Here is a 17,749-nt window from a genome sequence, read left to right as displayed (position 1 = left end):
AACCAGTAGAATCTAACGGATATAACAAACTTTATGATTGTATATGGATCGCTTCACCCACCACTGACATGCAGCCAATTCTGGGGTGAAATAGGCAGCTGTCTGACAGTGCTACTCAACAGTGTAGTATCCCACTCCTAAATTGGTGTCAGATAGCCCTGACATCTGTATCATGTGAACTCCTCTTGAATTGTGCACAGAAGCAGAAGTCCTTGTTTTCCAATAGATTCTGATGCAGGATCATGACCAAGCAGACTTGTGAACTTCTACTTTAAGTAGCATAGGGAATCTTAGGGAGGTAGAATTGACTATCTGTTCACCACACAAGCATAAACACTGTATACACACACATATATGTCTTCCCAAACCCATTTCACTTGTGGTCTGGGAATAAGGTTGAGAAGTTTCCACTTTAAAGGAAAATGTTATCAAAAGTTATGAGCAAGTAAAAATATGAATTTAGAACCTGATCATCCTTCAAATTGCAATCCACTGCAAAACTTAAATAGGATACAGGGTTTTAGGACTAAATTTTGCCCTTTGTTGCACCAATGCATCTTAGGGCAAAGTTTGCTTTTTACAAGGGAAGTTCTTTGAAACCCAAATGACCTAATTATATCATTACTCTAGCTGGCAATACAGGAAGCCTTGTCTTTAGCTCTGACTCAAAATCCTATCCTGCTTCCCTCTACGTCAACAGCAAAACTCCAAAGTCCTCAGTAGGAATATGACTGAGAGCCTAAAGCTTATTTCTAAGGCTCTGATCATGTAACTTTGTTCATGCAGGATGACCCCTATAACCGCACACAGCCCCACTGACTTCTCTGGGGCTCCATATGGGCACCAGGATGTATCCATGTGGAACAAATTGCAGAATCCAGGCCTAATTTTGTTAGTGCTAAGTATATTTAGTAATAGTCAGGCTTTATATGGATTTTCTCTCTTGAGAACTTTAAAAAAAATTTCAGCAAAACTCTCCAGGTCATCTGTTATTTAAAAATAATAAATGTAGTGGTGTCTCAATTAGCCAAATGTCAAAATGAGTAAATTTGGATAACAGAGGTTTCTAATAGCTGTGGAAATTTTCAGAGTAAGTGTAAATAGACCTCAGGGGATATGACACTGTTTTAGACAGCTGAGAGTTTTGGATAACTGAGGAGCAGATGACAGCTTTGCAGAACTGTCATGAACATATATCATCCCACACACAAAATATACTTGTGTCCTTCTCAATAATAAATATGAAAACATTAATTATATTCTTATATTCTTTTTACAGATTACGCCAAGTGAATGGGCTAGTAGAATTTTGTAAAATTGGGGTATACAATTATATACATAGTTGTGAGACATTACAACAATGATTTAATGCCAGATTCTTCCCTTCAATAAGCATACACTACTCCTATTGGCTTCGCTAAGAATTATGCATGCTTATTTGCAGGCAGAATTTGACCATTTTTTGTTTTAAATAAAATAAAATTAAATGCCGCAAATATGTTGAAATCTGTGTGTGGGATAAAATCTAACTTCTCAAATCTTTAAACCACTTTTCTGGAATTTTTATCACACTTTCAAATTAAGGCAGTTTGAGAAAGCCACTGTGAAATAACTATTACTTCATGTCACTGAGTTATATTAAGTCAGACTTTTTGAATGTATGTATTCCACTACAGAATATATTGTTATGTAACATTGAAAGGCCGAGCAGGTGGCACTCCTGAGTTCCAAGCCCCACTCACATACTGTCCTGTATGTTTGGGGGGTGGGGGAATAATCATTATGTGCCTCAGTTTCCCCCATTTAAAAAAAGTATAAAATGGAGTGAGGGAGGAGGGGAGAGAGAGAGAGAAGACATCCTCTCCTGGCAAAGGTGTTGGTGCTTAAGTACTTGGTGCCCAATTGATTATTCTCCTCCATGTCCCAGTTCTTAACTCAGCCCTATATTAAAGTCAGCGGGAGCTTTGGGTGCACAAGGAATGAAGGATCAGGCCTTGATCTCATTTACTCTGTGTTGATGAATCCTGGGCAGCTCACTGTAGGATTAGGGCCTAGCTTATCATTATAAATTATTTATGCTTACTGGCTCAATATGAGCTTGGTAACAATTTATTAATTTTTTTTTGCATTAGCTTGTTATTTTTTTATATTTAAATTTGTCTTAAAAATTATTAGATTCTTTCACATGGAGATTGTTTTTAATGGAAGAAAAACCTAACCCTGTCTATATAGTAAATGAATCCCATGCTGTTTGGCTACAGTGCTGTGGAGCGAGTGCACTGTGCAAAGGAAAGGCCAGAGAGGGGAGCTGCTGGGTAGCTTTCACCAGGGAAAGCTCCTGGTTGTCCCTGATTAGTAGCCACATTGTCTTTTGTTTGTTTTTCTCCTGGTTGGTGAGTGGAAAACTCCTTTTTTCTTCTCGGCCTCAGTGCAATGATCCTCTGGCAGCTAGATCAGCCCTGGCTTCCCTCAGATGGACTTGCCGCATGGCTTCTTGTAGCTGGGTGTGTACTGTGTTTGTTGTGATTTACTAGTGCAGTTTTCTCCTAGATGTAAACAGCATGTTGTACAAACTGTCTGACTGCTCCTCTTACCAGGTTTTCTATTACTTTCAAATTGCAGGAAATCCTCTTTAAGGGCTCTACGAGCAATTAAAAATTGTCTTTTGGAGCAGTATTGGTAGGTTATAACATAAATGTCCCTAGACATGATGACAGATTTAGAGGCGCCTGAGAATCAAGTTAATCCCCTGTGTTTTTCTTTCCACTGTCGTGTGGATCTTGCCCTGGTTCTAATAGCTGGGTTTAAAAGGAGAATATCAGCTGCTTTGGATTGGTGTTCACATTGTGTTTCTTTAACGTCATTTGTCTACCCTCCTCCCCACACCATGATTTTAGACCTTTTCTTTTCTTAGACATTTAAAATAGAGCTGTACATGAAAGTTTTCTCACTAGGCCTGCATGGGAGGGACTTCAAGATACTAATTTCTTGTTTAGTAGCAACCATTTTTTATTTGATTTTCAGATGGTGTTTTGGTTTAGTGTGACTTTCATTTATGTAAGCATATATGAAAATTTATTCTATGGGGAACACGCCGTGTGGCCTACAAATATGACCAGTTAAATTAATACAAATAGTCTTTCATTTTTGCTTTGAAAATGATAGTTTAAGACTGCTTGGACACAAATCATAAGGCAAATGTTAAATTTGTTCTCTGTATAGACAGCATTACAGTAAACTCTTATAATGGAGTTTAATTATTCTTTTGCTAGAGCTGTGTAATACTGAGTGACTACCATACAATGGGCTGGATTCATCAAAGGTAAATAGTTTTTATTTTTACTAATAAATGGCATGCGTGTTCATGGAAAGTGCTGTTAGTTAGGACGCTGCTAGCTCTCTCTGTTGCTAGTTACCAGATTTCAGATAAATCTCTTTACAGAGAGCCAGAATTTCATAAATACTGTGCTATTGCCTCCATCCTTGCAGGGGTTAAAAAATAACAATAATACAATTGAAACTCCGTCATAGGGATTAGCACTGTCTCATTTGCTTTAGATGTTTGTTTGATTTATTTATTTATTTATTTATTTATTTATTTAGAAGTAACTTTTGTTAAACAGAAAAGAAAAATCCATTGATACATACCATCATCACATGAATCCAGCTCGGTATCATACATGTTTGTAAAATTTCCCTACTCTTTCTAACAGCCTGACCTTCCAAACATTGTGCATATGGGTAAATTTACACATGAGTAGTGCCATTGAAGTCTGTGATTTCAGTGAGATTACTCACCTGCATACACATTTGCAGGATGGCACTCTGAATCAATCCTTGTCCTTCTTGTGGGGGTGATGGTAGGGGTGAGGCGCCTACCAGTTGCGGGATGTTTTTCGCATTGTGGCTTACCTACTGTTGGTAGCCAGAAGGTTGAGAGGATGTGACTCATACTTAAACTTTTTTATGAAACTGTCAATAGGAGCTTTTCATTCTTAAGAGATTCTTTCAAGCTAGTTTATTATATTTCATATTATATTTCAAAATGCTTTACAGATACAGAACTAAACCGTGTCAACTTAAAACAATATATTCTAAGCCCACACATTTCTTTGCAGATTACTAACAACAAATTAGATTATCACAATTGAAAGAATTTTTAAAATTGACAATGAAAATTAATGAAGTCAGTTTCAATTTCTTTTATAGTCCGTTTCACTTTCAGATTCTCAGTGCTGTAATGTTTGTCTTTCAGACACTAGAGGGGAATATTTTATTTGCTTAAATACTATCTCAATGACATTTTTAAAAGTGTTGTAGAATCATTTCTATTGAGTTTACAAAAAGTTGTTGGGCTGAATTTCAGTTCACAATGCCCTGTAAATAGTAATTAACATCTTGTTTTCAGGGTGATGTGCAATAATTTTGTTTTTAAGGGACTCTGTCCTTTTGATTTAGGCCAAAAATTTATGGTTTGTTTTGATGTGGGGGGAAAAAATGATACAAAACTGAAAATCATTACTCTTTTTTTTTTTTTTTAAAAACAAAACAAAAAAACCCCACTATTTTGTTGAATTTCAAGCCAACCCTAACCCCCCACTCTCAACATCAAAAAAATTTCCTGTAATTTTTACCTAGGGCATGGCAGCCAGAAAGTAAGCAAAAGTGAAACTGACTAGGGCTGCACTACACAGGCAGATGCTCCTGCTACTACTGCCAGGTCACACTGAGGTCAGTAGGACTACATCCGCATGGAGCATCCTGTGGCATTTGGGGCTAGGCTGTCTCCATGATCCAAACTGAGAGAACCATAAAGTGAAAACCGAGCATAAATGGTGAATAGGAAATAGGATTACTGGAAGAAGTTTAAAACCCTAAGGCCTCTTTAACAAGAAAACTGTACTGGTTGAGATAAATCAGCTTAGAAATTGACTTCCTTAAATGGGTTCAATATTTTCATGTTGAAAAGGCCTACTTGGTATTAGTAATGTAGGTATGGTCAAGTTTAAAAACTCAAAACCAGCAGCTTTTTTCAACTTAGAATCATAGAATATCAGAGTTGGAAGGGAACTCTGGAGGTCATCTAGTCCAACCCCCTGCCCAGAGCAGGACCAATCCCAACTAAATCATCCCAGCCAGGGCTTTGTCAAGCCTGACCTTAAAAACTTCTAAGGAAGGGGATTCCACCACCTCCCTAGGTAATGCATTCCAGTGTTTCACCACCCTCCTAGTGAAAAAGTTTTTCCTAATATCCAACCTAAATCTCCCCCACTGCAACTTGAGACCATTACTTCTTGTCCTGTCATCTGCTATCACTGAGAATAGTCTAGAACCATCCTCTCTGGAACCACCTTTCAGGTAGTTAAAAGCAGCTATCAAATCCCCCCTCATTCTTCTCTTCTGCAGACTAAACAATCCCAGTTCCCTCAGCCTCTCCTCATAAGTCATGTGTTCCAGACCCCTAATCATTTTTGTTGCCCTTCGCTGGACTCTCTCCAATTTATCCACATCCTTCTTGTAGTGTGGGGCCCAAAACTGGACACAGTACTCCAGATGAGGCCTCACCAATGTCGAATAGAGGGGAACAATCACGTCCCTCGATCTGCTGGCAATGCCCCTACTTATACACCCCAAAATGCCATTGGCCTTCTTGGCAACAAGGGCACACTGTTGACTCATATCCAGCTTCTCGTCCACTGTAACCCCTAGGTCCTTTTCTGCAGAACTGCTGCCTAGCCATTCGGTCCCTAGTCTGTAGCGGTGCATGGGATTCTTCCGTCCTAAGTGCAGGACTCTGCACTTGTCCTTGTTGAACCTCATCAGATTTCTTTTGGCCCAATCCTCCAATTTGTCTAGGTCCCTCTGTATCCTATCCCTACCCTCCAGCATATCTACCACTCCTCCCAGTTTAGTGTCATCCGCAAACTTGCTGAGGGTGCAATCCACACCATCCTCCAGATCATTAATGAAGATATTGAACAGAACCGGCCCCAGGACCGACCCTTGGGGCACTCCACTAGATACCGGCTGCCAACTAGATATGGAGCCATTGATCACTACCCGTTGAGCCCGACAATCTAGCCAACTTTCTACCCACCTTGTAGTGCATCCATCCAGCCCATACTTCTTTAACTTGCTGACAAGAATACTGTGGGAGACCGCGTCAAAAGCTTTGCTAAGGTCGAGGAATAACACGTCCACTGCTTTCCCTTCATCCACAGAACCAGCTATCTCATCATAGAAGACAATTAGATTAGTCAGGCATGACTTTCCCTTGGTGAATCCATGCTGACTGTTCCTGATCACTTTCCTCTCGTCTAAGTGCTTCAGAATTGATTCCTTGAGGACCTGCTCCATGATTTTTCCGGGGACTGAGGTGAGGCTGACTGGCTGTAGTTCCCAGGATCCTCCTCCTTCCCTTTTTTAAAGATTGCACTACATTAGCCTTTTTCCAGTCTTCTGGGACTTCCCCCGATCGCCACGAGTTTTCAAAGATAATGGCCAATGGCTCTGCAATCACATCCGCCAATTCCTTGAGCACTCTTGGATGCAACGCATCTGGCCCCATGGACTTGTGCACGTCCAGTTTTTCTAAATAGTCCCGAACCACTTCTTCCTTCACAGAGGGCTGGCCACCTACTCCCCATGTTGTGCTGCCCAGTGCAGTAGTCTGGGAGCTGACCTTGTTCGTGAAGACAGAGGCAAAAAAAGCATTGAGTACATTAGCTTTTTCTACATCCTCTGTCACTAGGTTGCCTCCCTCATTCAGTAAGGGGCCCACACTTTCCTTGGCTTTCTTCTTGTTGCCAGCATACCTGAAGAAACCCTTCTTGTTACTCTTAACATCCCTCGCTAGCTGCAACTCCAGGTGTGATTTAGCCTTCCTGATTTCATTCCTACATGCCCAAGCAATATTTATATACTCATCCCTGGTCATATGTCCAATCTTCCACTTCTTGTAAGCCTCTTTTTTGTGTTTAAGATCAGCAAGGATTTCACTGTTAAGCCAAGCTGGTCGCCTGCCATATTTACTATTCTTTCTACACATCGGGATGGTTTGTCCCTGTAACCACAATAAGGATTCTTTAAAATACAGCCAGCTCTCCTGGACTCCTTTCCCCCTCATGTTCTCCCAGGGGATCCTGCCCATCAGTTTCCAGAGGGAGTCAAAGTCTGCCTTTCTGAAGTCCAGGGTCCGTATTCTGCTGCTTTCCTTTCTTCCTTGTGTCAGGATCCTGAAGTCGACCATCTCATGGTCACTGCCTCCCAGGTTCCCATCCACTTTTGCTTCCCCTACTAATTCTTCCCGGTTTGTGAGCAGCAGGTCAAGAAGAGCTCCGCCCCTAGTTGGTTCCTCCAGCACTTGCACCAGGAAATTGTCCCCTACAGTTTCCAAAAACTTCCTGGATTGTCTGTGCACCGCTGTATTGCTCTCCCAGCAGATATCAGGATGATTAAAGTCGCCCATGAGAACCAGGGAGTGCGATCTAGTAGCTTATGCGAGTTGCCGGAAGAAAGCCTCGTCCACCTCATCGCCCTGGTCCGGTGGTCTATAGCAGACTCCCACCACGACATTACCCTTGTTGCTCATGCTTCTAAACTTAATCCAGAGACTCTCAGGTTTTTCTGCAGTTTCATACTTGAGCTCTGAGCAGTCATACTGCTCCCTTACATACAGTGCAACTCCCCCACCTTTTCTGGCCTCCCTGTCCTTCCTGAACAGTTTATACCCATCCATGACAGTACTCCAGTCATGCGAGTTATCCCACCAAGTCTCTGTTATTCCAATCACATCATAATTCCCTGACTTTGCCGGGACCTCCAGTTCTCCCTGCTTGTTTCCCAGACTTTGTGCACTTGACCATTGCTTCTGTGGGTGTCTCTCTGTCCAAATAGTTGGACCAAAAGTTTCAATGTATCCATTAATTTTGGTACTTAAATTCCTGTTTAGCAAACTTGAAACACCTAGGGCCAGATTTTCCAAGGTTCAGAGAACCTAGGACTCCAGTTGACTTCAGGTTCCAAACCTCTTCAACTGGCATCCAAAACTAGGCCCTGATCCTGCATTGAGCAACATGTGGGCGGACATCTGTGACCATGTGGAGCCTCATTAACTTCCACGCAAAACAGTGTGATTATTTTTTAACGTGTATTTTTCACTTAATTTTCTAGTCTCATGGTTTGAAATTTGTATCTAATCCTGCACATTAGGCATGTAACTGAAAGTTACTGCAAGAGGTGTATAGGGATGCTGTCAACGACACCATAGGTCTAACAAAAGCAAAGGGAGGCAGATAGTGATTTAGGCCCCAAAAGCCTCTTCCTTCTCTCCAGGAAGAGATGAGGCAGGAGCACAAAGGAGAGGAAGCATCAGTTCTGCTGAATGATCCTCCTTCTCTGGGAGTATTCACTTCTGCTGTGTCAAGGCTCTTAGGCCTGGTCTACAATTAAAATTTAGGTCAACCTAGCTATTTCACAGAGGGCAGGTCTGCACTATGAGGTCACGTAGACCTAAGTTCTGCAACTCCAGCTATGTGAATAACGTAGCTGGAGTCTACCTTAGGTCAACTTATTGCAGTGTCTACACCACGCTGGGTCAACAGGAGAAACTCTCCTGTTGACTTACCTTCTGCTTCTCGTTCCAGTGGAATATCTGAGTCGATGGGAGAGCAATCACCTGTCGATTTTTAGCGGGTCTTCACTAGACCCACTAAATTGACCCCCGGTGGATCGATTGCTGCAGCGTCGATCCACCCTCAAGTGGAGACAAGCCCTCAGAGTATGAAGAGTTCAAACTCCTGAGCTCCATATTTAAGCTGACCTAAACCCCAGAGTAGATTATTCTGTCAACCTAGCTACTGCTGCTCAGAGAGGTGGAAAAAAAACCCTTCTGTTACTGTAGAAAGCATCTGTGGTACAGCACTGCGACAGCACAGGCTGCTGTAGAACCAGTAACCTAGACCTAGCCTTAGATTCATAGATTCCAAAGCCAGAAGGGATCATTGTGATCCTCTGTCTGACCTCCTGTATAACACCGGCCATAGAACTTCCCCAAAATAATTCCTAGAGCACATCTTTTAGAAAAACATCCAGCCTTGCTTTAAAATTTTTTCCTGAGGTGGAGGATCCACCATAACCCATGGAAAATTATTTCAGTGGTTAATTACCCTCACTGTTAAAAATGTATGCCTTATTTCCAGTCTGCAATTGTCTAGCTTCGGCTTCCAACCAGCGTATCCTTTTACGTTTGTCTGCTAGATTGAAGAGCCTGTTATTAAATATTTGTTCTATTGTGTAGGCTAATGCATCATGCTAATACATCATGACCCTTTCATGAGGAGAGTATTTGCTGAGACTTCTACAAAGTCTGCCAGATTTTACCTGTGTTTAGTTCAAAATTGTACAAAGTCCTTTCTTGTGCCATTATTATTTATTACCTTTTCATTGATAGAAAAACTCAAGGAGTCTTGCTTTGTTGTCTAAATTTGATATTGAGAGACCTAAGATATTGAGAGATCTACTGGTCCGATCGCAGGTCTGGGAGCAAGGAGTCGGAGTTAAAATCCTGGGTCTGTCATTGACTCCTCAGACTTTGGTTAAATCACATAAGCTTTCACATTGGAATACCCAGTTACCCAATAAGGTGGCCAACAAGCAAGTGGTGCTCCATAAACTGCTGCTGCTATGGACCATGTCTTGCATGTTCCATGGCAAGTCATCAGGCATAACAGACCTAAATTCTGTGACAATGTCCCTTGATTCTGCAGTATTCTGGTATGCCTGCGGGGAATTCTATGGCACCTTCATTTAAATTACTGACAAACCTATAGTATTTAATGTAAACCTAAAAATGAATAATACAATCAGTACAGTAGCCCCTCTTTTTTTATTTTGTTGTAAATACATCTTACACTTCCGACCTTTGAGGGAGGCTACGATTATGAGCTATACATATTTACTGGATATTTCTTCTCAAATTATAGAGTGAAATACCCTGTTGACATTTAAATTACTATCTTCAGGTTTCAGTTAGTAGTCTATTGGGATGAATGGGCAGTTCACACCTCTCAAAAACATTGGTTCCGGCTGTGCAGCCCGTCTGCATTGTTTGCATTTGGTTTCCATTTCAAGATTTAAAAAAGTGTAAGAGGCTTTGAGGCAGCACAATTATTCATCAAAGTGTGGATTTTGAGGCAAATTCTGATGAATCAAGGAGTATAAGTGGCTTCTAGGTAGGGAAAGTGATTGTCTCCTCCGTAGATGATACATAAACTGACAAAAGCTGTTTTGACATTAGCGGATTTCTTTTCCCACATCCCGTGCATTAGGTTTACAGATTCCCAATGGCAGTGCTTAACTGCTAAGACAAGGGAAAAAATTGCCAACATCTAATTCAATTGGACCATCCCAACTTATTGTAACATACTGCTGTTGATGCATCATTGCAGAGTATATCTTTATGTACTGGTGACATTGATAGCAGTTGGGCAACCTGTCCTGTTGTTGGGAAAGGAGGATGCAAGAGACTTATTTGCAGCTTAGCTCTCTCCATCACTAAAGCAGTCATCTGTTTTCCCAGTTAAGTCAGCACAGGGAGCATGTATGGACATATTGCTACTGCAGCAAATCTGTTGACATGTAATTCATCTATACGCACAGTTTAGAAAGGCAAAAGCCGCTGCTCTTCTGCTCAGAGATGATATTAAGTTCTTAATAATGGAGGAGTAAGAAGGCATGGAACTGACCATAACACAGACAAGCTTGCAGATGTGATTCTTGTTCCCACTATTTAGCTTAAGTCGAAGGGTATGACTAATTTACATAGTATAGGTCACGTTTTGTTCCTTTTTGTAAGTAAGTTGATTTAAGCATAGGGGCCATTGGCAGGGGTTGGACTAGAAAAGCTAATACTATTCATTTTTATTTTATATGATTATTTTATTTGCACTGTGTCAGGGTGATGGGTCTGGTAGGTAATTTGGATATATAAAGTATTCCTAGAGCCAAACTTATCCCTGGGGTAAAAACCTTGAGGTAAATGTGGTCTTGTCTGTCTTGAGTATCTTTTCCCTTTAAAGGATATGTATGACTCTACCCCTTGCACAGAGGGACATTTTGGAAAGTTAGGAAAGGTGGTTTGTCAGAGCTCTGCACTGACTGCAGTATGACCTGTGAGTTACTGATCCATTTGCTAGTTAATTTTGCTAAAACAGATACCCTGCCATGTAATTAGAGATGCTCAGTTCCCTTGCTGGGGCTGCTATTTCCAGATCATGAGAACTCATTCTGTGCTTTTGGTAACTGTAGTGTTGCTTATTGCTATCCATTGGGGTTGCCATCACGTCTGATGCTAATTACAGGCCCTGCAATTGCAGCAGGCTTCTGGGAAGGGAAGGTGTAAAGGAGTGGGAGGTCTCTGTGTGCACATGCCTTTTTAAGGCCAGACCCAATCTGTCTTTTTTGTTTTAAACAACCAGGAAAAAAGCCTGTTTGTGCTCCTGGATGTCTTTGGGAAGAAAAGAGGCTGCAAACAAGACAACTTTGAAAAATGCAAATAATCCAAATCCACTGGATTGTGTTCTGTATTTCAGACCAGAGGCTGAGCCTTGAAAACATGACTCTTGTGGCTATTCGTGCAGTCCTGAGTACTGCCACAGAAAGAAACACATCAGCAGCAGGGAAGCATGTACTAAGGACTGAAATGAATTTGCAGCCAAAGAATCAACATCATGAATAGATACACTACTATCAAACAGCTTGGCGATGGGACGTATGGGTCTGTCCTCCTAGGGAGAAGCATTGACTCTGGGGAGCTAATTGCCATTAAAAAGTGAGTCACTTTATTCCTTGATGTAATAGTATTACACTGGTGTATATATCCAACTAATATACATCATGTGTTCAGTGTATATACAATTGGTTTTGTAACAAGGTCTGAGAATATACAATTCTGCATCTTAATTCTCAGCCACTAAATATGGGACATAAAATGAATGGTCTAATCACTCAGTGCCAGTTATTGTATTGAGGAGTGAACTGATTAGGTCACCTTTGTCTGTTACTTATGTCCCATTGTAATACACAGCCCTCACATTTCACTCAAATTGTTTGAGAGGCCTACTTAATTTCCAGTGCCTCACTTAACAGCTTCAGAGACCACTTAGTTAGTTTTTAAATGGCCCACCTGTCTAAAGCCTGATATATACTTAAAATGTAAATTGACATAGCTGCGTTGCTTATGAGTGTGTAAAATCCACACCCCTGAGTGCCAGAGGTATGCCAACGTAACCCTTGGTGTAGATGCAGCTAGGGTGATAAAAGAATGCTTCCATCAGTCTAGCTACTACTGCTCAGTGAGGTGGATTACCTAGAGTGATGGGAAAACCCCCTTCCGTTGCCATAGGAAGCACCTACACTACCGCTCTACAATAGCATAGCAGGTCAGCTGTGCTATTCTCATGGCCATTGCTGGGATCGTGAGCAAAGATTCATGCTAGCGAAAGGCAGAGTTACTACTGCAAATCTGTCATGGGAATAGATGCAGGCAAAAAGAGCATCTTGTGATTAAATCAGGTATTTGAAGGTATGTCTACACACGGTTTTCTAATAGATTACATTATCTATGTTGAGTGAAATGGCACTTGTAGACACTCCCCAAATGTTTGTGCCAGTCAAAACTAGCCTTTACTAATGTGTTAGAGTATATCTACGCTACGGAGACTATAATGGCATAACTATGGTGGTGTAACTATACCAGCATAATCCCTTAATGTTGACACAGCCTATACAGATGATAGGGTTTGTGCCCTCAGTGTAGGAATACCACCTCCCTGAACAAGGGCCAGTGGATGTATTTTGCCCTTGACATAGCTGTGTCTACACTAGGGGGCTAGGTTGGTCATAGCTATGTCAGTCGGGTGTATATTTTTCATACACCCAACCGAAGTAGCTAAGTCAACCTAACTTTTAAGTGTAAGCCAAGCCTTCGTTTCCTCAGGTGAATTGGCAAACCCTCAGGTGTACACAAACCCTTGAAAGGGTAAGACTCAAATGAATTTACCTCAACCCTCCCTCTCCCCCCACACCCACCTCCCAATATCATAAATGCTTTGTTTCCTGTTTCAAGGTGGGTGGGGGTGTGTGTGTGTTTTTTCTCTCTAACAGATGGAAACATTCTGTCCTGAACATTACCCCTTATTGTTGCTGCTTGGGTGTCAAGACAATTCATCTGGAAAGCATTTCTTACTGTTTCCATAGCAGAACGATCCAATCATAGAGACTCACTGCGCCAAATTCTTGGTATAACCGTGAAGTAACTGTTTTTTGACAAAGGAGTTATTCCATATTGACACGCTGGTGTAAGTCTGGTAACTGAGGGCAGAATTTGGCCCCATGTTCACAAAGCTCCTATTGACTTTGAGAGTTTGTGCGGAGCAGGTTTCTGGTTCTGGGTCAGATGTTTTTGTTGCTTGTAGAACAGCGGTTCTCAACCGGGGGTCCCTGATCCCTTTCAAGAGGGCCATGGGGCCCTGTGGCCAAAACTTAGAGCCCCAGCTCCAGCATCCCCGGGGACCCCCATGGGGCTGAAGCTGGGAGCAGCAGGTCTGAATTTGGGGCCCTAAGCCCTGGTGCTCCCCATGGGGCAGAAGCCCTGAGTCCCGGGCAGAGTTGGGGGGTGAAGGAGAGTGTTGTCCCCCTGAACCTGCAGCAGGGCAGCCCCTTAGGCAGCTTTCCCTCCCCCCCCCCCCCACCAGGTCAGAAGAGGGAAGCTAGATCCAGGGAGTGCAGGGTGGCTGTTGCTCTGGCTGGTGCTATGGAGCAGGCAGTCGCAGCATTCTCTTGTCTCCTGGTGCCCAGGGTTGAAGCTGCTTCTCAGCTCCCAGACCCCTTTGCTCATGCTGAGGCAGCCGGTAAGCGCCACCTGGGTGTGGGGACCTAGCTCTGTGGCTGTCAGAGCTCTCCAGGAACCAGGACCTCTCTCAGCACACAGTCCCTAGCTACCTCTCCCTGCACCCTACGCTGTTTTCAAACTTTTTGTGCTAAGCGCCGCCCCCCCCCCCCCCCCCCCACACACACCTTTTTTGAGTTATGATTTTTGGTTGCGCCTCCCCAACCCAGACAGGTTGGGTGGCTTCCTGAGGTGAATCAGGTGGTGGAGGTGGTACTCCCTCTGTGGACCCCACCATGCGTAGCTGGCTCAGGCCCTGCTGGCCCCTGCACCCCCCACCCCCAAAATAGAAGTCAAACTACATCTTATGCTCAAGGTCCCTGCCCCGAGGGCCCTATCCCCCACCCCTGCTGGGCCCTACAGCTTTTATAGCATGTGGGGCGGAGGGCTCGGAAAGAAAAAGTCTGAGAACCCCTGTTGTAAAAGACCAATCCACTACTTTAATAATAATTTAAAAAAAAAAAAGTGTTGCAGCATAGACACAGCCGGAGGCTTTCACGGTGCTTGTCTAGCCATGTTAAAGACTGCTGATGCTGTGTTTTCACTCGGGGATGAAAGGTGTATTTTTAAATGCGTTAAACTAACCCATTTTACATACTAGTGTAGACACATGGTAGCTCTACCTAGGGGTTTACCTCAACCAGCTAATGCGGATTAAAACTACAGCTGTCTTGTCTTCACTACAGTATAACCTAGATTAGTTAATAAGGGTTAGAAGCAATGTTGGACAGCTGTTTTCCACCATTGTTGTAGCCACCACAGCTGTAGCATGGTTTCCCCGTCCAACTTGTGCAGTGTGCTTTTTGCTATCCAAAACCTTGCTAGCAACCACTTTCCTTTGAGGTTTCATCATAATGCCAAACAGAACCTGTGGAACAAACCAGCGCCGTAGAAGTGATCGCCAAAAGCATGGCATCTTCAGGCCTGGTGCAGTCACTGCAAAACAAAACAAACCAATTGGAATGATTTTTTTTTAAAATATCAAAATACCAAGGTCATTTCCAAGTTGAAGAATACCTGCAGTAGCAGTTAGTGATTCTGTACTGAGGTGAGACAAAGCTCTTGTGCGCACACACTATCTACTATGGAAATTAACTGCATTTTAAAGAAATGAGCATGCTTTACTTAGCTGGTGCATAACACACTATGTTTACACAGCTGTAACATGATAAATACTGTTACAGGTTGGAAGTAAAGAGAGAACCATCTCTATGAAACTGGCTGTGTTAGAGCAATGTTGTTTAATAGGTCGGGGAGAGAGGCCAAAGTGGACAGGAAAACAGGTCTCAGTTGGTGAAGTTAGTGGGGGAGAGAATCTTTTCAGGGGAGGGGGCAATTAAAAAGGGTGGAGGAAACCTGGATGCTGAAAAGTGAAGAAATTGAGGCATAGAAGAGGGGAAAGGCATAGAAGGCACAAGAAGAAATCAAGGTGCAGAAAAGGAGGAAATAGCAAGGGAAAGAAGGAACAAAAATAGACCTAGTTATACAAGTATGTTGTGTTTGTTTAAAAAAAAAAAAAAAAAAAAAACAGGAGTACTTGTGGCACCTTAGAGACTAACAAATTTATTTGAGCATAAGCTTTCGTGGGCTACAGCCCACTTCATCGGATGCATAGAATGGAACATATAGTAAGAAGAGAGATCTGTATATTTATATATATAATATACAGAGAACATGAAAAGGTGGAAGTAGCCATACCAACTGTAAGAGGCTAATTGATTAAGATGAGCTATTATCAGAAAAACTTTTGTAGTGATAATCAAGATGGCCCATTTAGACAGTTGACAAGAAGGTGTGAGGATACTTAACATGAGGAAATAGATTCAATATGTGTAATGACCCAGCCACTCCCAGGCTCTATTCAAACCCAAGTTAATGATATCTAGTTTGCATCTTAATTCAAGTTCAGCAGTTTCTCATTGGAGTCTGTTTTTGAAGCTTTTCTGTTGCAAAATTGCCACCTTTAAGTCTGTTACTGAGTGACCAGAGAGGCTGTAGACGAATACCTAACTCCCATATAGCACCCTTCATCTATACCAGTGGTTCTCAAAGCCGGTCCGCCGCTTGTTCAGGGAAAGCCCCTGGCAGGCCAGGCCGGTTTGTTTACCTGCCACGTCCGCAGGTTCGGCCGATCGCGGCTCCCACTGGCCACGGTTCGCTGCTCTAGGCCAATGGGGGCTGCGGGAAGTGGCGGAGGCCGAGGGATGTGCTGGCCGCCCTTCCCGCAGCCCCCATTGGCCTGGAGCAACGAACTGCAGCCAGTGGGAGCCGCGATCGGCTGAACCTGCGGACGTGGCAGGTAAACAAACCGGCCCGGCCCGCCAGGGGCTTTCCCTGAACAAGTGGCGGACCAGCTTTGAGAACCACTGATCTAGAGTTTTTATAATTTATACTCAGGTAAAGGAGAAAATCCCTGGAAATATTCATTTTTAGGAGGGGGTTCATGAGACTTGACATTTTAGTGAAAGGGGTTCACGGGTTGTTAAAGTTTGGGAACCACTGATCTAGAGATGTAAAGTGCTTTCTCAGATGGGGAAACTGAGGTGCAGAGACTTATGGAGCTCAGACTATAATGGCACTGACTGCTATATTTCTTCCCCTCCCCCCTTCCCCCCCGCTTCCACAGGATGAAGAGAAAGTTCTACTCTTGGGAGGAATGCATGAATCTTCGAGAAGTTAAGGTACTTGTTAAGGATTGTTACTTTTCAACCCAGCGTTTACAAGGCCTTTTACATTAGAACAGTTCTTTCTGGTGTTTCTAGGTAACAGACCCATTCCAGCTGTCTTGCGAAGAGCATCATTAGCAGTCCCTGCAGTAAGAGCTGTGGAGTACCATATATACTCGTTCGTTACCCGTTCATTTATAAGTCGACCCCGCAAAATGGATAGGTAAAAATAGTAAAAACTGTATGACCCTTTCAGAAGCTGACCCTATTTTTCAGGGGTTGGCAAACTTTGGCTCCCGGCCCGTCAGGGTAAGATGCTGGTGGGTTGGGATGTTTTGTTTACCTGGAGCGTCTGCAGGCATGGAGCACCTCAATTCCCTGTCGCCGTGGTTCTCCGTTCCCAGCCAATGGGAGCTGCACGAAGTGACTTCCCAGATGCTCCAGGTAAACAAAACTACAATGTATTAGATATTCAATGATTTCATAGAGTTTAAAATCATAATCAGATTTTGGTGTAGACCCGTTTATAAGCCGACCCCTGCTCTTTGATGCATCACTTTTTTACCAAAAATATTCTGGTTATGAACGAGTATATACAGTATGTTCGTGGTAGCTTTGCCGTTTCCTCATTCTTCCTTAAAACTATCACATGCTGTTTTGCAGTCATGTAAAAAACTATTGATTGTAGACTGCTGGTGCCAGATTGTAGATGGTGTGGAGCGGGCTCCTGCCAGGAAACCTGCAGTCAGCAGCAGCCCAAGGGAGAAGATAGCCATCTGAATTCTGGCTGTTCCTATGGCAGGGCTGCACTGCAAGAACTCTGAACAGGAGCTGGGAGTAGCATTGTAGTATGGATTTTAAGGCTTATGTATATATGGCCTTCATTACCAACAGCATCTGTGCATACACTCCTTTCCACGCAGGGTAGTCCTGTTCCTGGATAATTAGACCAGAGACACAAATAATAAGTGTGAGGTGTTCCTTAACTTCCCACTGTTGCTACCACTAGTGCAGCTCCAACAGCAGTAGTGTCAGTGGGAGTACAAGTGTAGAAAACTTTAATCACTTCTCTTCTAACCCTGCTTAAAGCAGGATTTGTCTGTGCTGTTGCTACCACTGGTTATTGAAAAGGTGG

General features: G+C 42.9%; 1 protein-coding gene across 1 annotated transcript in view; it reads left to right on the top strand.

Moving 5' to 3' along the window:
- Positions 1-2,333: 2,333 nt before the first annotated feature.
- The window catches only part of CILK1 (ciliogenesis associated kinase 1), a 49,181-nt gene continuing 33,765 nt past the window's right edge, over positions 2,334-17,749 (top strand). Inside the window, exons 1-4 of the mRNA XM_074947797.1 lie at positions 2,334-2,504; positions 3,275-3,322; positions 11,592-11,830; positions 16,575-16,629. Coding sequence (XP_074803898.1) covers positions 11,730-11,830; positions 16,575-16,629 — 156 coding nt within the window. The 5' untranslated portion in view covers positions 2,334-2,504; positions 3,275-3,322; positions 11,592-11,729. The remainder of the gene's footprint in view (positions 2,505-3,274; positions 3,323-11,591; positions 11,831-16,574; positions 16,630-17,749) is intronic.

Source organism: Natator depressus, chromosome 3, assembly GCF_965152275.1.
Source record: "Natator depressus isolate rNatDep1 chromosome 3, rNatDep2.hap1, whole genome shotgun sequence".
Classification (NCBI taxonomy): Eukaryota; Metazoa; Chordata; order Testudines; family Cheloniidae; genus Natator; species Natator depressus.
This window is presented reverse-complemented; position numbering and strand designations above follow the sequence as displayed.